Source organism: Polypterus senegalus, chromosome 4 (genome assembly GCF_016835505.1).
Source record: "Polypterus senegalus isolate Bchr_013 chromosome 4, ASM1683550v1, whole genome shotgun sequence".
NCBI lineage: Eukaryota > Metazoa > Chordata > Cladistia > Polypteriformes > Polypteridae > Polypterus > Polypterus senegalus.
The window spans coordinates 169,356,748-169,383,699 of NC_053157.1; the positions used below are offsets into that span (position 1 = coordinate 169,356,748).

Here is a 26,952-nt window from a genome sequence, read left to right on the forward strand (position 1 = left end):
TTTTTTTTTTTTCCTGCAAGAATATTGTGGTTCATTTTACAGTATGCATATCTTTCATTAACCTTTTATATCAACAGTTGTATATAAAATGATAAATTAGTTTGTCATTAAATGAACACCAATCTTTTTTTCTGATTTTCCCTATTCTATTTTAATATTAATTGGAATGCAACATCAGCACTTGCGTGTATTAAGTGAGTGCAAAATATTTCTGGTTGTAAATTCTCACGTGATACATTTTGAAAGAACTTGTTTATTACTCGTAAATAAATTGATGGATTCTGAAAACATGTTTTGGTTTCTGTTTGTTTTTGGCATTGTGATGGTGGTAAGCTAAATTTGCTGCAGTAGTTGAGTTACATATTGTATGCATTTTATGGTGTATACAAATTTAATTTCATTAAGGACATCGGTACATTTACAACTACAGAGCTCTATATGTTGTTCTCCTCAAACTTGCTTCAAAGTTTCTTTGTATATTCTGGTTTCCTACATCTGAATTGGGTTTTATATTGCAATGTTTAAAAATGATGGCTTCCAGTTATGCAGTTTCTTCAAAGCTGCACACTATAAGCAATATAAAAGCTGCAAAAAGGTAAATTTACATTATTTACCATTTCCTATATGAATGATCCAGATGATTCTAGTACAGTGTTTAGGTATTCAGCATCATTAATACATTAGTTTTCTTGAAAGGCTTAGTTAATTTCTGAAAATGTTTTATTTTTTTTAATTAACCAACATTAGGTGCCAGGCAGGAGCCAAACATGGATAGGATGCCAGACTACTGTAGTATACACAGACAGACCTGCATGCTCACAGTCACAAGTCAGTTAAATATTCAAATCTTCACAACATGGGGAAAAAAGTGGAGTACCAGGGAAGACCAATATAGACATTTGGAGAACTTGTAATCTATATAGACATGAAATGTGCAGCCCTGACACTGCAAGAGAGTACCTTTAACTTCTGTATCAACATGTCACCCAACTTTTATTTCAGTTTTATCCAAATTTGTACAGAAACTATTCTTCTTAAATGTATACCTTGTGTTGTTTGAATGGGCACAGTATTTTGCTTTTCTGCAGTTCTAAACAAAACAGCAATCATGTCTGGTTCATCTGGAAAGGCTAAGCATTGGAGCAGTCTCTCTCTGTAATACCTAGAGGCCCAGCAAATGCAGTATCTGTCAGCAAGGCCTTCTCATTTTTGTTGTTGCAAAAAAGCAGCCCCATGAAACTCTGCTAAAATGAATAATAGAAAAAATGTAAGAGACAACTGGAACACACCAGTAATAACAGTTTCAGAATTTCCAGCTTCATGTGAGAAATAAAACCTTTAAAAGTTGCTGTATTGCATGATTTCCTTACTGTTATTCCAAAGAAGAAGACTCATCTTTGTAGCCTTTCCTGTCTTAGGACTCTTTTTCAAATCCGGGGGATGATTCTGATTCCAGCTCTGTAAATGATATACAGTATTTGAATTGTACTGTGTTTATTTTCTACTGTGAAATAGTACTGGCACAATGAGAGGCTAGCTTTGTATTGTGAATTACCTGAACTGAATTTTGCTGGATTGTGGTGCTATTCCTGCCTTCCAGAAAACAAGTAAGACAGCAGTGTTAACACTTGGTGTGTGGGTGTGTTTGTGTGTGTCCTGCGGTGGGTTGGCACCCTGCCCAGGATTAGTTCCTGCCTTGTGCCCTGTGTTGGCTGGGACTGGCTCCAGCAGACCCCCGTGACCCTGTGTTCGGATTCAGCAGGTTGGATAATGGATGGATGGATGTTAACAAGAAGATTTAAGGTTGCTAATAAATTACAGGTTTTTTTTTTTTTTGTTTTTTTTGTTTTATTTAAAAAAAAATAAATGCAGTTACACCACCCCCTCTTAATTTTTTTTATCCATATGCCAAATGTAGAAGCTAGGAAAAACAACATACTTGAGTAATTATTTTAATTGATAGTGTTTAGCTTAAATATTATTCTGACAACAATTACATTTTTGGCCAATTAAATAATTAATTTATGTACAGAATTAAGCAAATCTTTTAACAGCATTTTTTCCCCCATGTTCACCAGGTTGATGGCAGAGACTGGTCTCTGAATGGAAATACAATATCTTTGGATGAAGACACTGTGTTGGATGTTCCTGAACCCTATAATAATATTAGGAAATATTGTGCCTCACTTGGTCATAAAGCAAATCATTCATTCACTCCTAACTGCATGTATGATACGTAAGTAATATTTATGTTTTATAATGCCAGCACTTCTTTAGTGTGTATACTTAGATCAGAAGCGTTTAGATGTGAGGAATATATGTAAATTTATCAACATAAAAGTAACAGAAAAGTTTTCCTAAACATAAATAAGTACATACATTTCTAATATATTTTGGGAAAGTGCACATAAAAAAAACTTTCCATAATTATATGCCACTTCATTTTTAACAATGAACATCTAGTAAATGATTCACAGTAGAAGGTAAATTATGCTGTTTTTAGAAATTGACAATTTAGACTAGTATATAGTAATTAAAGGCATGTAGATATATTAGGGCCTAGCACAAATTTGTGAATTATGGTAAATTGTTATCCCTATTCAACTCTATCATAGGATTTTTCTGCATCCAAAGATGGAAATAGCTTTGGAGATTGACATTCTGTAGAAAAGGTTCAGAAGGTTTGATACTAATTGGTCTCTAATAAATAGAGTTTGATCTTGTGATATTATAGCACTTTCTCTATTATTTTAGCTAAAACTTACATTCATTCTGAAACCTCAGTTTGTCTTAATAATATAAAATTGGATTATTTGGATCAAACTACTGTATACCAATCCAGAAGCTTCAATTTGTATCAACAACATTTGTTCAGACTACTTTAAACTAGAATGTGGTACCAGACAAGGATACCCTTTGTCATCGCTGCCATTTGCAATCGCCATTGAACCAATGGCGGTTCACTGTCGTAATACAGATCATATAAAGGGGATTATCAGAGAAGGGCTGGAACAGAAAATTTCTCTATATGCAGATGATATGGTACTGTATATATCGGACCCACAAAATTCTGTGCCTGCAGTCTTAACAGCACTCACAGAATTTCAAAACATCTCTGGTCTCAGAATTAATCTGAATAAAAGTGTACTCTTTCCAGTGAATTCTCAAGCATGTAATATTACATTAGACACCCTACCTTTTATCATTGCAAAACACTTTAAAATACCTAGGGGTAAACATCACAAGTAAATATAAAGCTCTTTATCAACATAAACATAACATACATTTCGCTGTCTGCATGGAAAAAATTAAGCAAGAGTTGCGTAGATGGTCAACCCTTCATCTTATTCTAGCTGGAAGAATTAACACTGTTAAGATGAATATTCTTCCTAAGCTTCTTTTTTTATTTCAAAACATTCCAATATACATCAATAAAGCATTTTTTAAGCAATTGGATTCAAAAATAACCTCATTTATTTGGAACTCAGAACATCCACATATTCAAAGAACGACCTCACAAAGACCAAAGGCAGAAGGTGGCATGGCTCTACCTAACTTTCAGTTTTATTACTGGGCAGCAAACATACAGACTATAAAAACCTGGACATGGACACAAATAGATGAACATATACAGGCTTGGTCCGCAATAGAAATAAAACCCTGCAGTACTTCTTTACATTCCTTGCTTTGTGTCCCAATAAATGCAAGTTATCGCCAATATAGTAAAAAAAAAAAAACAATTATGCTTCACTCACTCAGAATATGAAACCAATGTAGGAAGCATTTTAAGACAGAGAATCTTTTATCAGTGGCACCTCTGCACGAGAACTACCTTTTTCAACCCTTGCAAACATATGCAGTGTTTAATGCCTGGAAAACATTTCAGATTAAATTACTTAGAGATCTGTACATAGGCAATGTCTTTGCATTCTATAAACAATTACACTCCAAATTTAACTTTCCAGCAACACATTTCTTTCATTACCTTCAAATTAGAAACTTTGTTAAACAGAACGTGCCCAATTTTCCTCACTTCCCATCTCGCTCTGTGCTGGAAAAAATATTGCTCAGTTTCAAGGACTTAGACAGCATTTCTGCAATATATAAAACTATTTCAAAGATCCAAGAGGACTGTGGGAAAAGGATCTCTCACTCAACATCTCAGAAAAGGAGTGAAAGGTAGCAATGCCGAGAATTCACTCGAGCTCCATATGAGCAAAGCACACAATTATTCAACTCAAAATTATACATCGGGCACATCTGTCTGATTTAAAATTGTCCAAAATGTGCTGGAGTACAGGATGACTGCCCATAATGGCACCTACTTCTTGTTATAAACCATCTCTTCAATCCAGTGATGATTACCATGTTAGCATTGCTGTCTTTTATTTAATTTCTGTTCTTTGGACATCAATGCTTAATTAAAATAACTGTTGTTAAGTTTTGGTTATTTCAAGTAGTATATGTTTTATACAATATATTCCCCTTTTACACATCCAATAGCTGCTCCTGTTGGCATGAAGGTCTCCAGTAGTCAGTAGAAGCTGACTGTATGAACAGTGGCTTGATAGTCTGAGCAAATCTGTATCATGCGTCACACACAACAACACTGTTGCAAAATGTCTGAAAAAGCAAAAATGTGATATTGGTCTGTTTGATGAAGTAAATAAAAAGTTAAATATTCTCCAACTTTCAAAATAGTTAACCAAATTCCCCAACACACCTGATTTTTATGCTATACATAACATACATTTTTCAATTAAAAAAAAAAAAAGTTTAATTATTTTGTAACAGTGACAATAAGTAGGTAAACAAACTTAAAAAGCAGTTCTTTTTTTTCATTTCAAGATAATTAACAGTACTTGCTCTTCATTTCCAAGTTTTAAATGTGTTAATAAATGCCATTACTTAATATTGTGACTTTATATTGCAAATAATGTATGATATTTGACTTCAGAACAGCGTTATACAATACAGTTTATCTTTGTATTGCCCAAAATCACACAAGGAGTGCCGCAATAGGCTTTAACATGCCCTGTATTTTAACAGCCTCCCAGCCTTAACTTTATAAGAAGATAAGAAAAAAATCCCAAAAAAAAGTTGTAGGGAAAAATAAACAGAAGAATTCAAAGAGAGGCCTTTCAAGAGACACTCCATTCCAGGTGGTTTGACGTGCAGTGGATGTCCAAAAAAAAAAAAAAGGGGTCAATACACAGAACAGAAGTAATCCTCAATACAATACAATAGTACAACAGTAATATTACAAGTACAGAGCAAAATGCAAAAGTAAATTATATCACATAATACAATTCAGATTTGTTCAGAGTCCTGGAGACCTCGGCCATCAAACTGTCTGCCCCCTACTGGCCATTCCATGAGTACAGAGAAGAGAAACAGAATAGGTGAGGCTTGATAACAAATTATAACTGTCATTCTTACTTATGTTTTAGTGATAATGGCTAATAGAGATCCAGTATTCCCAGTTAATCAGCAGCTCTAGTCTGGGTATGCTAAACTGAAGTAGTGAGTCTTTAGCCGGGATTTGAAAGCTGAGACTAAAGGGGCATCTCTTACAGTAGCAGGCAGACCATTCCACAGTTTAGGGGCCCTGTAACTAAAAAGCTTGACTTCCCACTGTTATTTTACTAATCCTTAGAATCATAAGCAGACCAACATCTTGAGATCTTAATGTGTGTTCTTGTTTGTCAGTAATGATAAGTTCAGATAAGTAAGCCGGACCATGACCATTTAAGGCTTTTATACGGTAAAAGTAGGATTTTGAAATCTGCCCTAAACTTTACTGGGAGCCAGTGTGAGGATTTGGGAACTGGAGTTATGTATTTGTATTTTCTTCTTCTTGTAAAAATTTTTGCAGCAGCAGTTTGGATTAACTGGAAGCTGTATAAAAAAACAATATGAGCAACCAGTGAACACCGCATTGCAATAAATCCTTCTAGAAATAAATTTCATTAATTATTTATCAGTATCCTGCATATTTTTAAAAAATCCATTAATTTCCCAACATTTTTAAGATGGTAGAAACCTGTTTTGGACAATTTTGAATGTGCACTCTAAATGACATGCTAGAGTCAAAGATAACCCTGATTACGGGCTGATTCGGTAAAATTACTGGTGATTCCAGCCAAGTTAAATAGTGAGAATATATTGTTGCAATCCGCATCATTCCATCCAATAATTAGAATCTCTGTTTTGTCTGTGTTTAAAGAAAAGTAGTTCTCATCTATCCACTCCTTTAATTCACCAACAAAACTAATTAAAGACAACATCGGAGAAACTTCATTTGATCTAAATGAAAGGTACAACTGGGTGTCATCTGAGTACAAGTGAAAATTAACATTGTTTTCTAATGATAGATCCCAGTGGAAGCATGTAACGTGAAAATAGTAAAAGTACAATACTGAGCCTTGCAGGACACCATATCTCACTTTTGTGTATAACAATTGAGTACTGTCAGCACATTTCTGTAAATATCAGAATCGATTTGATAAATAAGAACTAAACTAGACAAGGACATTGCCTGTAAGCCCAATGTCATTTTCCAGCCTCTGTAGTAAAATAGAATGGTCAGTGGAGTCGAATGCTTTGTTCAACTGTAATAACATAATTATTGTGGAATTTCCTTCATCAGAGGATATCAGAATGTTGTTTACAAAGCGAGTTAGTGCCGTTTCTGTACAATGCCCAATGCAGAAGCCAGACTGGAATTTCTCAAATAATTTCTGGTGCATAAGGTGTGACTGAAGCTGATTGGTGACTACTTTTTCAAGTATGTTAGAGAGAGGGTAAATTTGATACGAGTCTATAATTATTAAGTATATGTGGGTTTAGGTCTGACTTTTTAAGTAATGGTTTGATGGCGCTTTTAGTGCATCGGGTACTGTGCCATGCAGTAATGAAGTATTGATATTGATAAGAATAGGTGCTGCAAGAACATCCATTGCACTTTTCAATAGTTTTCTTGGCACTGGATCTAGGGAACAAGTAGTGGGTTTCATTTTAGAAATTAAAGTTAAGAGTTCCTGTGTTGAAGGAGTGATTAAAACAAGGTCTGCCAAGCTAGTATGAGGTTTACACTGTGATGCTGAGATCTGGGATGTTATCTTTTTTAATATATTCATTAAAGAAGTTTGTACTGCTAATATCTGTTGGTATTTTGCACTGTAGATTTGAATCCCCATTTGTTAATTTAGCCACTGTTCAAAACATGAAATCTATCATTATTGTTATCTATTATTTTAGAATAGTAGTCTAAGCAAGCTTTAAAGACAGCTTTTTTATATTTTTTACCACTCTCTGCCCATGCAATTTGAAATACCTGTAGGTTTGTTGTTCTCCATCTACACTCCAGTTTTCGACACTCTAATTTAACAGCTCAAGTGCTCTTACCGAACCAGGGTGAGTTTCTATGTGCTTTGAACATTTTTACTTTAGGGGGAGGCACTGCATCCAAAGCCTCTCTCAAGGACATATTTTAACTTGATGTTCGCTGATCTAAATTGTTTTCCATGTTTACATTTGATGTTAACATTTGACTTGCTCAAAATATCTATAAATTTTGAAGCAGAATTACAATCTAGATGTTGCACTGTCTTTGATGTAATCTGTAAGTGTATTGGTAAGGGTAGAATGAAAATCAAACATAATTAAGGAGATCAGAAATAGCTTCATTTAATTGAGTAATATTCAATTTCAACTTTGTAAATTATAATTAAATCTAATGTGTGGTTATAATTAGGAGTTAAACCTTTGACAATCTGACAAAATCCTATTGAATTTAACAAATAAGTAAAACATTTGCTAAAAGTGTCAGTTTCCACATCAATATGTACATTAAAATCCCCCATCACCACTATGTGATCATAATTTATTGCCAAATTCTGTTATGAACAATGAATATGGCCCCTGGTGGTCTGTAGATTAAAACTATAATTGTGTTGGAATCTATTTTAATATTTGAGATGAATGCCTCAAAGGATGTGAAGTTGTCTAAATTTTTATAAATGATTTCTATTTTGTCACAATGAAGTATTCCATGGCCTCTTCCTCGACCAGTATCTCTAGATTTATGAAACAATATATATTCATCTGGTTACGCCTCAGCTAGTGGAACAGTTTCAGATTTACTAAGCCAGGTTTCAGTGAAAACACACAGATTTGATTTTGTACTTAATATAAGATCATTTACCAAAACAGCTTTACTTCCAAGAGAGCAAATGTTTAATAAACAGCATTTAAAACTGCATAGTTCTTTCTTAACTGCTTATATATTTTTAGTTTTAATTTGAACTAAGTTACTATTACAGGCGCCCTTGGTGAAGGGTCTGGTTGTATCTCTTTGTCTAATTATACACCTTATTTTTTGATTATCAAGTAATTTAAGGTTTGCATCAAGACTAAATTTATAGGATACCCAACAACAGGGTTTATGGGTACCAGCTTCAGGATAATAGGTGGAAAAAACAAAAGCCTGTGATTTTAAGATCACATGACTGTGGCCTGGACAGTTCTCTATTCAGTCAGCTGGGCAGTTTTGCTGTCGTATTTTGGGATAATACAAAAGATCCCCTCCAGTTAGGATAAAGACCATTTCTCTTGAAAAATCCAGGCCTTTCCCAAAAATCTTCCATATTCTTTCATTTGCACACCATGTTTCTAACCAATAGTGAAGGGAACAAAATCTACTATAAATCACATCCTCTCTATATAGGCTTGGTAAGGGACCAGATACAATAAAATTCTGACATTTTCTTTTAGCTTTGGTGCATAGAGAGATGAAGTTCCCCTTTAATACCTCAGATTGCTGTAAATAAATATCGTTAGTGCCAACATGAAGCAATAAGGTAGATGCTTCTTCGGAGACACAATCCAATTGGGCCTCTATATCAGAAACCTTCACCCCTAGGAGGCATTTAACATTAACTGCTGGTTTAACAGTTTGGAATTCTAACATTCTGCACTATCGAATCACCAATTATGAGCACTTTGTTGTTCTTAAAATCCACATGCATACTGCAGAGTGCTGAGAATCTGTTCTGGGTCTGAATTGGTGACCTGGGTGCTGAGGGACTAAATTTTTGCTTCTTAGACCCCTGTCTCACTATTACCCACTCACCCTTTGGCTGAATTGGTGCTGCTGGTTTTGGCCACGCACCGACTACAATGGGACCTGGAGAGACTGAAGCCGAATCAGAAATAGCAGAATTGTCTAAACAAACTGAGTCAATCCAATTTTCGGTTTTCCTAATAGCTATCAGGCTCCTAATGTGGTCCTCCAATTTGCATATTTTCCCAGCCAACTCTAAATTAACTAAGCACTTCCGGATGGTGAAGCTGTCTATATTATCAGCCAGAAATCCTGAACTGTACATGCTGCAGGACATACAACATATACTGTAAATGTGCCCTCGATGGGCAGAGAACAGTTGGAACCTCCGTTCTGAGTTCATCTTTCTCTTTTACTTTCCCTTGTGAAAATAAGTTACTTCTTCAATAAACAAAAACCTCTTCTGCTTTGGATAATGATAGAATGGCATGAGTTTTAGAGAGAGAAGAACCAAGAAGATAATAGAGAAATAAAATGAGAAAAGGTGGAAGGTGTGGGATACTTAAAAGACAAAGAAAAAAGGAAGGAAAGTTGGTTAGAAAAGTAAAAAAGACTGATGGTTGGGAGGAAAGGACAAACTGTTTTGTTCGCACAGTAATATTACATTAGTATACTGTTAAATTTTTTTGATTTTAATGACAAAACATGGAGGGGATGCTAACGCATGCTCCTCCTCCCTGTTAATAACAGTTTCCGTTAAAATTTGTGTTAAAATGTCACTTGTTACACTTCTTTCCCTTTTTTATTGTGTGTATATAGTTAATGGATCCTTCTGACTTCAACTGCACTGATTTGGATTTACTTTATAGACTTTATGGACTTGGCCTTGACTGGGTTCACAGCCTCGGGGACAACTGAATCGCACCATGGTGATCTAGGAGCCATGGATGGTCTGTCTTCTGGATTATTTCCTCTGGTCTTTGGAGGGATGAAAAATCATGGAGGGTGGGAACGTCCTGGGAAAGTTGTCATTTAAATAAATAAATATATTTTTACTAAAATTAACCAATTTATTAAAACTAAAATTGAAATTTAATTGTTATATAATTTAAGTCCAAAATGTATTTGAGTTGCTGCACTCATAAATAAAAAAAATATTGGAGTGCAAAGGTTTAAATTAAGTAAATTGGAAACAAAAAATTAATAAAATGGTAAATTCAAAATAGTTAATCAAAAATTTTCTTCTAAACAACATTTTTGGCAAAAATGGTTTCCTGTCCTTGAATCAGCTCTGACTGGTAGAGAGTAGTTAAAACCTTCACTTTAACGTCACATGAACGTCGGACTCTTGAAAAGGCAACATAAAGTTGTCCATGTCGAAATACAGGCTCAGATAGGTAAATCCCTACAGGTTGTGTTGTGTTGTTTGGGCGCCACCTACTGACTCTGGGAAGCCGCTGGGTTTGACTCCATTGAGGCGCTGTGCGCATGCGCTTTTGCCACCACCTAGTTCCCTGATGGTGATGGCGGTGGATTCGCATGCTGAAGTGACAAGGGCAGGGGATCCCGGCTTGGAGATCTATATTACTAAACGAAGGTTGTATATGTGGTGGTGTGCGTATTCGCGTTCGGGCGGCGGTTGTATTGTGCACGTTCGCATTCGGGCGGCAGTTGTATTGTGCATGGCTTGCTTCTGGCCTCTGGCACCCATGCATACAATCTTCGGTTAGTAATATAGATAATGGATATACCGGATTGCTCTTGAATACGTGCTTAATGACAAAGAAGTGATCTGATTTTACATCCATCTGGCTTGTGGCTCTGGGGTGATCATGTCTGTAATAACTCATATCCAGTGTTATATGTATGTGGTTGTACATTGGAATCTCCAAATTCTGTTATCTTCATGTGCATCTTGTAATATTTCTTACTAAGCTTCTTTTGCTGCTTGCTACTGCTGCTCATCTGCACCACCCCACCCTGCCTGTCTCACCTTCTGCACTGTGCTGTGCTGCTTCACTTGCAACTATCAGATAAGTATTGCTGTGTACTATGCTAAAATACTCTTGTGAGAAACTCCTTCATATTACACAGATTGTCACTCTAGAGCAAATGGTCAGACTAGAATGTCCTAAAAGACACTGGCATTGTGCAGCACCCAAAATATTTACATCACAGGTCAGGTCTCCACCACTGCCAGGCTGCGAATGATAAAGTTCAGTGGCAGCATTTGTTCAGAAATACGACCTCTAATTCATGGCTTTGGAGATAGGCATGGCAGTATGCCAAATTTGCAATATGTTTTAAATAACCTCTGATTATAGATCTGTGCACAATGAACCCTCATCAGCGAATATCCATCCATCCATCCATTATCCAATCCGCTATATTCTAACACAGGGTCACATGGGTCTGCTGGAGCCAATCCCAGCCAACACAGGGTGCAAAGCAGGAACAAATCCCGGTCAGGGCGCCAACCCACCACAGGGCACACACAAAGCAAAGAATTTTATGTCTCTCACAGAGGTGATGCCATCCGGATACATTAATTTTGCAGAGTCTTGCAGCTCAAGACAAGGAGGAGGAGTCGCAGTATTTGTTAGAACGGAACTAAACATCAAAAGAATCCCATTTGGCTGCCCATTGTGTTTCAAGTGTCTGGCTCTTAAGCTAATAATGAAATCTACTCCTGTCTTACTCATTGTTCTCTATCATTCCCCAAAGTACAATGCATCTTTTTTTATCTGATCTGACTGAATTAACTCCCTTGAGTTTCATTTTGCAGAGGTTCATTCTTCCTGGTGATTTCAACATCCATATTGATATTACTATATGTAAGCTGAGAAATTAACTCCTATCTTTACTGGACTGTTTTGACTTGGTGCAACATGTTGATTTTCTTACTCAGTCTGGTGGTCATATATATTGGACCTGATCTGCACATCTGGCTTATCTGTCAGTAACACTTACAGTGGTGATTTGGGACTCTCTGATCATAAAGCAGTACTCTTCACAGTCTCATTACCTCTCCCTCCTCTTACCTGTAAACGTCAAATTTCTTCCAGAAACCTTAAAAATATCTGTCCTTCTATCATTGCTAGTTCTATTTCTGATCTTTTCCTGTCTTCACCTATTCCATCAACGCTAGATAGTCTTGTTGTTCACTATCACAATGCCCTTCTTTGAGCAATAGATAAAACAGCTCATTTAAAACACAAGGAGGTTTTCTTTAACACTAAAATTCCTGAAGCCTACAAAAAATTTCATAATCCCAGCAGACCTTAAATCCCTTTGCACCTCTCCATCAGAATCTTTTGTTTTGTAAAAGCTTCCATAAGCAGAAGCAGCCTGCTGTCCCATCCCCCACCTTGATGGAGCTTGGCTCGCGGGCAAAAAGTTCTTCAAGCTCAAGCCAAGGCTCCTTGTCTGTGTGTGATGTGCCTGGAGTTGTATAGGGTAAATAATACAGTATATCGTTATTTGGAATGCATGCATTTCATGTGTGTTCCATGTCTACAAAGAGTAGGAGTAGGAGTATAAGAAACTAATCAAGGACTTTGTTAAATGGTGCGACTCAAACCACCTACAACTGAACACCAGCAAAACCGAGGAGCTGGTGGTGGATTTTAGGAGGCCCAAGACCCTCATGGACCCTGTGATTATCAGAGGTGACTGTGTGCAGAGGGTGCAGACCTATAAATACCTGGAAGTGCAGCTGGATGATAAATTGGACTGGACTGCCAGTACTGATGCTGTGTGTAAGAAAGGACAGAGCCGACTATACTTCCTTAGAAGGCTGGTGTCCTTCAACATCTTCAATAAGATGCTGCAGATGTTCTATCAGACGGTTGTGGCGAGCGCCCTCATCTACGCAGTGGTGTGCTGGGGAGTCAGCATAAAGAAGAGGGATGCCTCACGTCTGGACAAACTGATGAGGAAGGCAGGCTTTATTGTTGGCACGGAGCTGGACAGTTTGACATCCGTGGCAGAGTGATGGGCACTGAGCAGGCTCCTGTCAATAATGGAAAATCGACTGAACAGGATCATCTTCAGACAGAGGAGCAGCTTCAGCGACAGACTTAATATTATACAAAATTATTGTCTGTCTGTTATACCTTCATTGTTATCACTCTTTAATTTAACATTGTTCTTTAACAGTATGCTGCTGTTGGAGTATGTGAATTTCCCCTTGGGATTAATAAAGTATCTATCTATCTATCTATCTATCTATCTATCTATCTGTCTAATTCTGTTTACTAGAACTCCTGATATTTTCCATATGTCATCAAAATGAAGCATGCCCTTATAGAGAATAAGGAGATCAGCTGAGAAGAGTTATTAAAATATAGGTGATTAACTGATCCATATCACTATGATATCTTGTCATCCTTCAACTAAGTCCTTATGTTAAATGGAGTATATTGAAACTAGGCTGAGACTGAGTGGTGGATGGTTAAAGAAGAGAGTAGTTGTAGCTGTGAGATTTATGAAATAAAGCTATACAGGATATGATAATTATTTCTGCCTCCAGGTTACTTCTTGGAGTTAAACCAGGATAATAGTGGATGAAAAATTAAAGTCCATTGATAAAACTCTAAACCAGAGGGCCGGGCAGAAACTTCAGTATTAGTATGATAGAAACATTTCTCTCTCATTATCCAACTCTTCCAAATAATTTTGGAATGCTTGTATTTAATACTCCACTACTATGATGAAGGGGTGAAAATCTACTGACAAGTCTACAGAAACATTCTTCCTATGTGCATATGTATTTCCTCACACATCGCTAAAAATATTTATTGATGATTTAAATTAGACCTATCTGTGCAAAAGTGGGTCATGCACTAGATTGGTTAAAGGTTGATTCATGGCTTATGTTCATTATGGTGGGATCGGTTCTGGGCTTGACTATGAGAATGCTTTGCTCCGTTTTCTTTGATTACAGCAATACAAGCAGGGATGCACAAGTAAATAAGAGGATAGTGAAAACCGATTTAGAGAAGGAAACTGTATTCAGTAAATGGAAGATGTATATTCCCAGTTATTTAAACTGAGGTGGACTGACAATTGCATTGTAACTGGAAAAGCACTTTTTGCAGCTGGTTTTGTAGCAGTTTTTAATTTTTCAAAATTGTGAACTGAGTGCAAGATATGAAGAATGTTAACAGGAGCCCTATATTAGAACTTGTAGAACATCATCAGTGTATAAAGAGATGACTTCTAAAAAGTCTCTAACAGATACAGTAGCTAACATTTCTTTAAGTCTGTCAAGAGCTACAGTATGTTCATTGCTCAAGAGATAGTTTAAACAAAAGTGAATAGAATAGGCAACCCTGACAGAAACCTAAAAATTAAAGAAAAGGCATACAAAAAAGAAATACAGTGGTGTGAAAAACTATTTGCCCCCTTCCTGATTTCTTATTCTTTTGCATGTTTGTCACACAAAATGTTTCTGATCATCAAACACATTTAACCATTAGTCAAATATAACACAAGTAAACACAAAATGCAGTTTTAAATGATGGTTTTTATTATTTAGGAGAAAAAATCCAAACCTACATGGCCCTGTGTGAAAAAGTAATTGCCCCCTGAACCTAATAACTGGTTGGGCCACCCTTAGCAGCAATAACTGCAATCAAGCGTTGCGATAACTTGCAATGAGTCTTTACAGCTCTGGAGGAATTTTGGCCCACTCATCTTTGCAGAATTGTTGTAATTCAGCTTTATTTGAGGGTTTTCTAGCATGAACCGCCTTTTTAAGGTCATGCCATAGCATCTCAATTGGATTCAGGTCAGGACTTTGACTAGGCCACTCCAAAGTCTTCATTTTGTTTTTCTTCGGCCATTCAGAGGTGGATTTGCTGGTGTGCTTTGGGTCATTGTCCTGTTGCAGCACCCAAGATCGCTTCAGCTTGAGTTGACGAACAGATGGCCGGACATTCTCCTTCAGGATTTTTTGGTAGACAGTAGAATTCATGGTTCCATCTATCACAGCAAGCCTTCCAGGTCCTGAAGCAGCAAAACAACCCCAGACCATCACACTACCACCACCATATTTTACTGTTGGTATGATGTTCTTTTTCTGAAATGCTGTGTCCCGTTACATCTGGCGTAAAAGGAACATTTGCCTTCCAAAAAGTTCAACTTTTGTCTCATCAGTCCACAAGGTATTTTCCCAAAAGTCTTGGCAATCATTGAGATGTTTCTTAGCAAAATTGAGACGAGCCCTAATGTTCTTTTGCTTAACAGTGGTTTTGCGTCTTGGAAATCTGCCATGCAGGCCGTTTTTGCCCAGTCTCTTTCTTATGGTGGTCGTGAACACTGACCTTAATTGAGGCAAGTGATGCCTGCAGTTCTTTAGACGTTGTCCTGGGGTCTTTTGTGACCTCTCGGATGAGTTGTCTCTGCGCTCTTGGGGTAATTTTGGTCGGCCGGCCACTCCTGGGAAGGTTCACCACTGTTCCATGTTTTTGCCATTTGTGGATAATGGCTCTCACTGTGGTTCGCTGGAGTCCCAAAGCTTTAGAAATGGCTTTATAACCTTTACCAGACTGATAGATCTCAATTACTTCTGTTCTCATTTGTTCCTGAATTTCTTTGAATCTTGGCATGATGTCTAGCTTTTGAGGTGCTTTTGGTCTACTTCTCTGTGTCAGGCAGCTCCTATTTAAGTGATTTCTTGATTGAAACAGGTGTGGCAGTAATCAGGCCTGGGGGTGGCTAATGAAATTGAACTCAGGTGTGATACACCACAGTTAGGTTATTTTTTAACAAGGGGGCAATTACTTTTTCACACAGGGCCATGTAGGTTTGGATTTTTTCTCCTAAATAATAAAAACCATCATTTAAAAACTGCATTTTGTGTTTACTTGTGTTATATTTGACTAATGGTTAAATGTGTTTGATGATCAGAAACATTTTGTGTGACAAACATGCAAAAGAATAAGAAATCAGGAAGGGGGCAAATAGTTTTTCACACCACTGTATGTCTAACAGCTGAGGGATAGAAATAGAGTTTTAAGCTTATTATTAATAAAATCTTCTGACTCCATCTGGTGCTGACCAAAAGAATGTTTTCTTAATATCCAAGTCTGGCACTGCCTTGATGACAAGAAACAATCTGTAAATTAGAATAAACCACGTGTGGTAAAGTTGGACTTACCTGTGTGCAACATGAAGATTTTGAAGCCATGGGTTTCCAGAGTTGTTCCAAAAGCTTTGAGGTTAGATTAAAAAAAAACTTTTCTGGTGTTACATGTCCTGAAATAATTGGGAGAAGAAAGAAAAAAAAAAAGTGAATTAGTTTCTTTTATATCTTCTAGCTTTCACCTTTGCTCATTTTATTTGTGGAGATTGTGTAAAATAATTCAGACTAATACAGAAGTAACAACCAAGGTATACCAGTAAACAACAGGTTATTGTGTAAATTCTGTAAAACTGACATTAATCCCTTTCTGCAAAATTAATTAGTGTATTGGTTCCCATCTAAAATGTACATTTTCCATATTTCCAAACTTAAAATTGGGGTTTGCATTAAATACAATGTATTTCATTGGCGCACATCACAAATCCTGAAATCATGATTTCCCGGGTAAGAACTATCAAGTGTAAACCTAAACACAAACATTTAAAAAAAAAAAACAGATGGTCAGAAGGTTCCGAATTTTACAGGGAGTAAACTTGTGTGGACTTGTGAAAGGGAAAGTGATTCCATGGAAGGGGAAAAAAAAGTCTTAAAGTACCAATATATTTGCTTGTAATTCTTGTATATGTTGAAAAAATGCTCTCAAAATCTGCTTTTAAAGGTGGATACATCTTAAATTTGGCAGAACCTGAAACTGAAAGCAATACAATGTTTGCATATCAGATCTATAATTGAGGGTATTCCGAAGAGGGTTCAAATGTTCCAATAGGCACTTTTAACATTTGCATATATTTTTTTAGGAGGTGTACTGGAGGAAAAAACGTTTTTCAGGCAATCCAAAACATTAGCAGAATCATGAAATAAGTGCTCCTGTAGTGTTTCTCTGTGTTCAGATTCTAAGTAAAGACATCATTAGCTGGGTTTTCCTACTGGTAAAACACAGAGTTGAAAATACATCATGCCATCCAAAGAGACAAAAGACCAAATGATGTTGTTGTACATAGTTTTAAAAGTAAAAGAAGAGAAGGTGAATAAACATGGTTCATTACTGACTAACAAGAAGTAGGTTTACTTATCAATGTGTCACTTGAATTTTGTGCTTAAATGTGAGATAAAACTTGTGAAACGGTTTCAGATAAATTAATTGATAGTACCCCAAACATCCAAAAGCCATTGAAGGATTTTTTTTGTTGTTGATTTGAGTTTTTCAAGATTTTATTTGTAAATGTTCTCAAATTTGGTCTTTGGGTATAATGTTGCATTTTTGAGCATGCTGGGAAATAGAGAAGAGATATATTGTGTTGCTTTTATGATTGCCCATAAAAGAAGGATAAATTGTGAGATGGAAATATATTCTTTGTTTGTGAATTGCTAAAAATGTGTAAGATAAAGTAAACTGAACTTTTAAAGTTCTTTTGTTTAGTGACAGTCTGGTTTAGATATATAACTTACTTTGTAAATAAATATTTTCAGTGTTAGATGATATACCGGAATTGTGCTTAAGTTGTAGTAAAAAAAAAATTTCCTTCAGTTAGCACTTAGTTGTCCAAAAGGTATCCAAATAAAATCTGACGATTAAGAATTTCACATTTTATGAGAAGCATGTCACATTTAATGAGCATATTAAAAATATTATGAAATGTTTGCCAGTATTGAAATACATGGTATGACAGCTAGTTTTCTCACACTTTTTAATAAAAAAAAATGATGTCAACAGATGGCCTCAGCCACGGGTGCATACCCTATTGTGAGTAAATGGCAGACAAGGACAAGGCACATCCGATTCCAGTCTTTGACAATTTGTGAAAAGTTTTTTTTTTCTTTTTCTTTTTTTGTGGGTGACCACCACCAAGGATAAGGGCTAATATCTATATTTTTGTGTTTAAAGACATACTTCACCCGAAAATTATTTTTATTTATGTTACTTAGCCCATGTAGTTTGTAGTGGTGTCTGAGAAAGAAAAACTAATCTCACATTTTCATGCAGAATGGAGAGGTCTATGATAATATAATCCGATAATAACCAGTGCTGTACAATGTATGTACAAGTATGTGAAAAGCATCCATGGGAAAAAAAAATCTTATCCACATGTCAGTTATTCAGTCATATACTCAACAACACATTTTGTTTAAAATTGTTAAGTAGTAACTTTCAGAATAATCCACACTTTCATAAACTGAAAACTAAAGGCTCATGGGATTGACCCCTCATTCATTGTGGAACAGGCATAAAAATGGTTTACGGTAACTCGTACGTGGCATCCGTCAATAAATCTCATACTATGAGTTAACTCGTATTTAGCAGTTAGTATGTTAAAGGCCCTTACCCATCATCTCCATATGCATGTTGCAGTTGTCACCACACTTATTTAAAAGTGTTGTGTAGTTATTACTCCTAGACGGTAAGTTGTTGAATCTCAGGGTATCGGCAGGGAATAACAATCTTTTCTTTAATTGCTTTTTAATTGTGCTGGTTATTTACATCTTGATATTTTTTTGTTTGTCAGAAAAGCAACTATATAGTAGTAAACAAAAGAAAACTGTACATTCCTAAAATATAAACTGAAATTTGAAAGGTGTGGGAAAAGACATCTATTACTTGTGAAAGAATAAAAAAGTAAACTGTTATTCTTTAAAAGTGACAGGTCTACTGTTTAAACCAGTTTGTTTGACTTATAAAATTATATAATTGTACATATTTATTGAATAACATTCTCTAGTTGCAAACTCTGAATTTACACACTGTGTCACTGCCTTAAATACTGGATGCATTCTAAGCCATTATGAACTGTGAGTTATGGTTTTGATTAAGAGATCTATATCATTTCACTTTGTCTCATATTTTTAGAGAACAGAAACTGAAAATTTAGGTAAGAAAAAAAGCTGTATCTGTTTCTTTTCCACAAAAGAAATCTTCAGTATGTTTGTAAATAATTTATTTATTATCTTAATTTCAGATATGTTCATCCCCGCTTTGGGCCTATCAAATGTATTCGTACAGTTAAAGCTGTGGAGAAAGATGAAGAACTGACAGTTGCATATGGTTATGATCACTATGATTCAGCAAGGAGTGGACTTGAAGCCCCTGAGTGGTATAAGAAAGGTCTCCAATCATTTCAAACTGACCAAAAGAATCCGGAACAACATTAATTGTCTGCTTTCATCAGGGATTAATAACGGAGAAAACAATGAACTATGCACTATATTTCTGTAGAAAAAAGCAAACCAGGGATCTGTATCAGCTTGAGAAATTCATGCTTGGATATCTTGCCTTTTGTATAATAAAAATATCATTTGTATTTATTACTTAATGCAGCACTTAACAAGCCAGTAACTTTGCATTTTGTTCAGTTGTATGTGCAGAGAATATCTATAAACACAGAAACATTTTCTGTTGTATTATTATAGGTAAAGCCTTTAAAGATATTTTAATTGACTTACTAATTAATGTCTTACATGCAAATTAATTTTTACTTTTATTTGCGTACTGCATTTAAATGATAGATTTTCCAATTATTTTAATTTACTGAACTCCAGGATTGAAATGTTCAGTTTTGACACACACTCTTCAGTTGTAATACTCCAGCTGGAGGATTTTGTTATTATCAGGCACTTATTTTAAAATTGCCCACATTTTGACTGCTTCCTCCTCTTTCTCTTTCACAGTTCGTGGGGGATTGTCTGTCCTTTTTATAGTTGCATACTAACACTAACGTCAGAAAGTGTGTGAATTTTAGAGACCCAAAGTCTGTAGTTATTATTTTGCATTTCCACTGTGTTTAATTTGTGTCTGCTTCTAAAAGTTTTGAACAGACTAGAAGAGACTTTCTCTAATAGTAAGATATTGCAATGATCCTCTTGTAGTTCTAATGTCTGATTATTAACAGCAGAACTAATAATGTCAGTCAAAGATATAATATGCCTACAGAAGATATGCTACAGACAATGGGAGAAAGAGACAAATATGAATGTGAACTTTGTCATATAAAATGAGGATAGCTTAGGATAATTAATCTGTACTATTCTAGTTAGCTGTGCATGTAGTAGTCTGACAATGTGTCCACATAATAGCAGAGTTCACATTTACCCCATTTTACAACTTGCAAATTTCAGGGAAAAAAAGTTTTAGTCTGCTGTCACTTTTCTTTTGCATGTAAGGTTTGTTGGAGTTGTAAGCATTCTCGTGTATTATATATATAAGGATATGCTACAGTGCTTTGGCATTTGGAAGACGTCAGGTATCATTTGGTTATTTGCTCTTTGGTATGTTACAAAGTAAAGGTGCCTCCTTCAAGTGGAAAAAAGGCTTACTGAAACAATAATTTAACAAAAAGTGTTGTAAATTTATTACAAATTTTTTGTTTTAAAGTAGGATGTTGCTCTTTACAGCGGTATATGGACACATTTCCCATACAAACTGTACTTTTATATCAAACTGTAAAAATCTGACAGTATATGCAACATAAATATATATAGATATATGCAAAGTTAACAGCACAAAAGAAAAAAAAATTATTTTGATAATGGGTGAGATTGTGTTGATGTAAACTATCTAAACAGAAAAAAAAACAAATCTTGAACATAAATGTAATTATATAATAAAAAGCTCAAATGATGTACTGTATACAACAATCTAAACATCTTGGTAAAATAACTAAATGAATGCATATTTTTGATTAGAAACACAAAGAGGACTGAGACATTTTCAAGGACAGATGAACACGTAAGAAAATGTATTTTCAGAGCTAAGGCTAAAACTAGTGGCTGTTGATAGTTTTGATGTTCTTTTAACATTCGTTAAGTCAAACACAGAAAAATAATTCTGGTTTTATGGAAAACCCCTTTTTGATAAAGGCATTTTAATCAGGATTTTGAGTCTGCAGATGAGAAGACAATAAGTAGTTTGTTTGCTCTCACCCCATCACATCACCAGAATTATTGAGCACCTTTTGATAAAAAGAGTTTAGCTATTTTAGAAAATATATTAAGGACGTTGTTCCTACAATGGCAGCAAATAGGCACAATGTGATAAAGTGTGCTTGTTTTGATACTGGATGCACAAAATGTCAATGTTTTGATATATACAGAAGTTTTATTAACAGACAGCTGAATGGAATATAATCCTTTCTTAGCTATGTTAGTAGATGCTTTTCAGCATTAACTATCATTTGTTTTGTGTTACATCTCACCAATGAATTTTCCCAAAGAATTCTATAATGCATTATTTAATCATTTAAATGTTTTGTATGTAAAACAAAATATATCATTGCTTCTATTTTTGGTGGCTTTATATATTAAGTTGATCTTTAAAAATAGCTAATTAAAAATAACTTGACAAATGTAGGAAATTGTTAAAATTGGAATAATTAGTTAAGGATATTAAGTTTAACTTGGCAATAGCATGTGGAGCCAGTGCAAGGTACATAGGCTTTTGATTCGTGAGAGGAGCCAGGCATGGGATGGTAACATTTTGAGAACATGACACATATAGTAATTTGTGCTTATGGACTATACATTTACCTTAACTTTGAGTGGCACTCTGAGTAGCATTGCAGCTCTATGATCCAGAATACTTGGCTCAAGTAACATGAGTGAATATTATCTGCATAGATTTTTTCTCCTGTATTTTTAGAGGCTTGCAGATTAGGTTAATTGGTTATTGCCCCAGCCCACCCCTTAAGTTTTAAATTGATATTAAATATTATATTAATCTAATTCTTTATTCAGAAATGTAACCTAATGAAAAGTAAAATTAAGATTTTTTTTGCAAACATGCAGGATTGCCAAAGCTTCAGAAAACTCATTTTAGCAGATTTACTTTATTCATTTATGCATCCAGATTGACATAAACGTAGTACGTTTGTTTGGGCACACTGTAAATTAAATTATTTTTGCAAATAGGATTTGAAAAATACATGTTGCTTTAAGATAAAATATCATTACCCATGTTTCATTTTCATGCATGCTACTGGGTGATGATGATTATACTTTATGTAAATATATAATCAGCTGAGTCCGGGCATGGTATATGTAAGCCTAAGTAATGGCTTTGTGCACCAAGCAGTTCAAGAGAACACCAGTTAAGGTTTTTTTTTTTTATTATTATTATTATTTTTTTTTTTTCTTTTTCTTGTTTTATTTTTTAAAGAGAGCACTACTCAACAAATATGTTGGTTGTGAGGCTTGCAGTGCCTCAGGTAATCAGAATGCAACTTTATATTGGTTTATTCACATTTCCTGAAGCTGGTGAAACTGCTTTCTACTGTACTGTGTTGAAAAAAGCCATGTGTATTATTGAACATAATAAATACATTAAGTTTGAGTTTATGTATTTTTTAAATTTATTTAGAAACATAATATGCATCTTGGATTTAATGGAAAATAAAACCTTCTGTTTAAAAATTCAAGATATATGGTGAATATACAAGTAAGCAGTAATAGAATTTTTTAATACATGCAGAATGTTGTTTCCTGTAAATGTCTTTCTACAATATTAGTTTGAAGAAAACCAATCATGGTTATTTGTACTGGCAATTATGAAGTGTCAAACTACTGATCTACAGAACCTTATGTTGGTGGTCCATAATTAAGTGGGCATTTAAGCCCTAGAAAACTAAAGATTTCAGATATGTTTTTGTTTTATTGATTAAGGATTTCATTGTGTAAAGTAAAACACATTAAGATAAAGTAACATTGACTTTTAAATGTCAAAGTATTCTTTTCAAACTACATTAACCCGGACAGATTTCATTACACTATTTTGTTAAAAGCTGCCATTTTTCCAGAAATAAATATGTTATGGAAAATATTTATTTGAAAATATTTAATGCTTAACACATCACTATCAACTAATGTTGGATTAAGATAAACATTACCCACTAAAACACATTTAATCAGTCTTCATTTTAAGATAAGGAATGCAGAAGGGCTACATTGTACAATTTTTTCTTAAAGTATGCAAATTCCATTCAAAGCAATATGCAGCAGTATAATGTCATGAATGCTGTGATTATTTAAATTGTTCACCTAAAAGGTCTTTATGAACAGCCCTAAAATACATTACTGTTGACTTACCTGCAAATATATAATTAGGACAATAGAAACATTTTGCAGACACGAGTGTAAAACTACAGTATATAATACAAGCCTGGCATTTCAGTTGTAGGTAGTATAACCTGTTAAGCTTGCTGCATGTTAAACTTCCTAACCCTTAACCCAAATCTTTCTGAGAGTGAAATTATGCTGCTACCAGCGAACTGTAATTTCCTACCCTCAAATAGGTCAAATCTATTCTGTCTGAGCCAAAACAATTAATAATTTCTTCAATAACATGCATTGCCAATTTATCATTCTCTAGTTAAGTTGACCTACATCTGCCACCAATTCCTTTTTATTCTATATGGCTTAAAAACCAGTAGCCGAGTAATCTGTAATATAAAAAACACCACTGATTACCTACCAATCTGTATGTTACTTTAGATTAGCAAATTGGTCCATCTATGTGAAGCAATAACAGTCAGCATGTGGGAAAACTCAGTTCAAGGCTAGTTTATCATAATTATTTCGACCTACTAGAGTCGACGCTTCAGATTCCACATACACATTTGGCTTGGAGTGGGTTATCATGGGCAATAGCATTACAATACTTCTGGTAGTAGCTTGAAAACTGTAAACATATCTGCAAATAAGGGACACAAAGTATGCTGAAGATGTTTTTTTCGTGAATTAATAAAACGATTAGCATTCCACCATGCTGCAGGCACTGGTGCAATACTATGCTGTACTTGACTGCTTGTTTATGTCAAACATATCTATAAAAGATTAAATCTTGCCAAATACGAAATACAAGCAATTATTGTTGTGATACAACTGGCAAACTGCCTTTATTTTATATACAGCAGCAGCTACATATAACTAATGCCACCCCCAAGACACTTTAAATTCAGAATCAAACTAGTTATTTACTTATTTTTTAGCAGTTGGAACACAAGCAGGTAAAAACTTACCAGGGCCATTGTGTGGAACTGGCAAATATATGGTACGGAGTTCCACTCCTTAGCCAAAACATCATTCTGACCTGGCTCTTCAATAAACATTTTGCTAATATTTGGAAAGAAAAGTGTTTTGGTGATGTTGGTGTGAATATATATATATATATATATATATATATATATATATATATATATATTTATATATATTTAATAAAGTCTAGATTATACCAGAAGTGTAAGATCCCACAGACTGTTGATCAAGGTAAACTAAACACAGGCATTTGCATGCAATATAAGGGCAGCACAGTCATTAGTTCTGCTATCTCAATTCCAAGATACTGGATTTGTAACAGATCTGTGTGTTTGTTTCTCTGTAGATCCTTTCCACATTTTCCCCCATGGACTTTGTAGGTGACCCTGAATTGGCTTGGCATAAATGACGCTGGATGTTAGGATTTTGATGCCTGGCATTGGGCAAGGAAGAAAAATGTACCATATACAACATGACGTTCCATGTGTTTACATAGGTGTGTTGATAATCAGATGTCTGTGCAGTTTGTGAGGGGCACTCAAGTGGCTTAGTGATCAATATGTTTGTGTCAGCTATTTAAAATGGCTGAAACAACTGGACCCATTCCCTATCGGTCTCACAGCCAATTGCGCTTTCCACTGACATCTATGAACAATGTTTATGTAGGTCCATTCATTACAAAGCAAGCATTTCAAAATTGACACTAAATAGGACACCTTCCACTTAGGCTACTTTGTGAATAAATAAAGAATATCTTGAAAATACAGTGGAAAAGATGAAAGATCAATTAAATAAGACCTAGCTAAGCTGTTAAAAATAATATGGTTATAGTGGAGATATTTGAAATGTAAGAGATGAGCCTTTAAGTGACATAGTAATGTGTCCACGTCTGCAATCTCACAAAATAACCGATTTCCCAGTGAGTAGGATGAACTGCTCTGCCCTGCAGCAGTAAGTTATTTTTATACTTTTAATCAGAGGATTCATTCTAATTCAACAAAACACAAAAAACACATAGCTTTATCAATGTTGATTGATGTTTAAGAAGCTATGTATAAAGCAGAGAGTAGGGTGGCGCAGTGAATGGTGCCTCTTCACATGTTCCACACCCCATCATTGTCTGTGTGGAGTTTACATATTCTGCATGTATGAGAGTTCATTTTCCTCCAGATCTGTACGGAGTTGTGTGTTCGGATAATTGGCTCACTGTGACGGTGTCTGTTTGTGGGTATTATGACTTACTAGGGCCCAGTGTTGCAGGAACAGTCTCCAGCTCATGGATTTCCTGCTTTGAATTTCAAGGTTAATGTTATTTAGTTACATTACATTATAGACGACCACATCCACCACCCCACTCAAAAGATATAATCAATGTTTCTCATTTTTGTGATCAAGGCAAAAGGCAGAAAAATGTGGAGACAAAAACAACATGAAGGGATTTCTTAAAAATAAGGGAGATTTTTTTCTGCATGTGAATTACCTTCCTTTGGAAATAGACCTCTATATCTACCACATCTTCCCTACCTTCAAATGCTTAAAGGAAACATCATCCAGCAATAATCAACATACTGAATGAACATCTCAACAGTCACTGCTCAAAGCTTAACTGGTTGGTGGTTTGAGTGGTCTGAGATTGATGGGACATCAGACAGTGGCATGCTTGTCCCATTCCAGCCTGTTCCCTTGCTGTAACTTTTTAACAAGAGTCAGAGTCCAAGCTATGCAGAAAAGCAAATCTCAGGCTGTTAGGACCTTGCAGAGTTCTGTGAAGTTGTTGGGTTAGCTTTGCAAGCTTATAATTGAATCTTTTAAGTATATTTAGTATAAAGTACCACTTGTAAAGGCAGCTCCCAAAACAGCAAGCTATATTTAGAAATTAAGCAGTAAATGGAATACCGAGCAAGTGCTGATTGGGAGTGTCATTATTATTTAAATGGTTACATTCGCTTTTCTAACATCTTTTGGTTATAAGTAAAACTGTGGTTTCATACAATATTTTGGGATAAACACTACCTTGAACACATTTTAAAATGAAACTTCAAATCGGAGAACATAATAGTGCATTTATGGTTTTGAGTGATGTTTCCTGTAAGAGATTTATATACAACGAGTAAATGTAACTTTTAATATCGTTAAAGAATACATGCAATTGAGTTTTTTCATTAGTATGATACAATTATTTTAACTTGTGTTGGATAAAAATATGATCATCATTTGTGAATATTCTCCGAGTATCGCAAAAACGCGTTATTCTTTTGCAGATGGTGCGCAGGTGCAGTATACACGTTGAACGTCGGATTACAGTAGATCGTTCATCAGAATCGTTTAAAATATTTTAGTAGAGCGGTAAGCCGAAACATAATTTATTTCTACAACAAGGAAAGGTTTCATTTTTTCCAAACACTTATTATATATACTTATGTATATTACCAAAGTGGTTTGGTTTTTCAAAATTGGAGGAAAATTGGCTTGTTGTTGGCGGGATTTTGACAGTAGTGCCTGGCAACTTTGATTATAATAGCTGACTAGTGTAAAAGGTGTTCTTTTCCCAGCACTTCTCTCCGTAACTAAACTTACTCACCTGCGCTTAAGTACAAACTGTCATCTCCAAACTGCTAGCCCTTCCGCGCTTCGTGTTGGGTTGGGACTTCCGCTCACGTTTTCTTCTCAGCCACCCATCGCCCTTTCATTCTTGCCGCTCAAATGTTATTGGGCGGCTGCC

At 35.3% G+C, this 26,952-nt stretch overlaps 1 protein-coding gene and 1 long non-coding RNA gene across 2 annotated transcripts in view; one reads left to right on the forward strand and one right to left on the reverse strand.

The window, feature by feature from the left end:
• The window catches only part of setd7 (SET domain containing 7, histone lysine methyltransferase), an 80,839-nt gene extending 58,304 nt beyond the window's left edge, over positions 1-22,535 (forward strand). Inside the window, exons 7-8 of the mRNA XM_039751657.1 lie at positions 2,079-2,236; positions 19,166-22,535. Coding sequence (XP_039607591.1) covers positions 2,079-2,236; positions 19,166-19,358 — 351 coding nt within the window. The 3' untranslated portion in view covers positions 19,359-22,535. The remainder of the gene's footprint in view (positions 1-2,078; positions 2,237-19,165) is intronic.
• On the reverse strand, positions 1,377-26,884 carry LOC120527814. The gene is made up of 3 exons (XR_005633408.1): positions 26,812-26,884; positions 16,227-16,324; positions 1,377-1,458 (listed from the first exon to the last, which is right to left on the reverse strand). It is a non-coding gene; the product is annotated as an uncharacterized LOC120527814 (long non-coding RNA).
• Between the last annotated feature and the right edge of the window lie 68 nt (positions 26,885-26,952).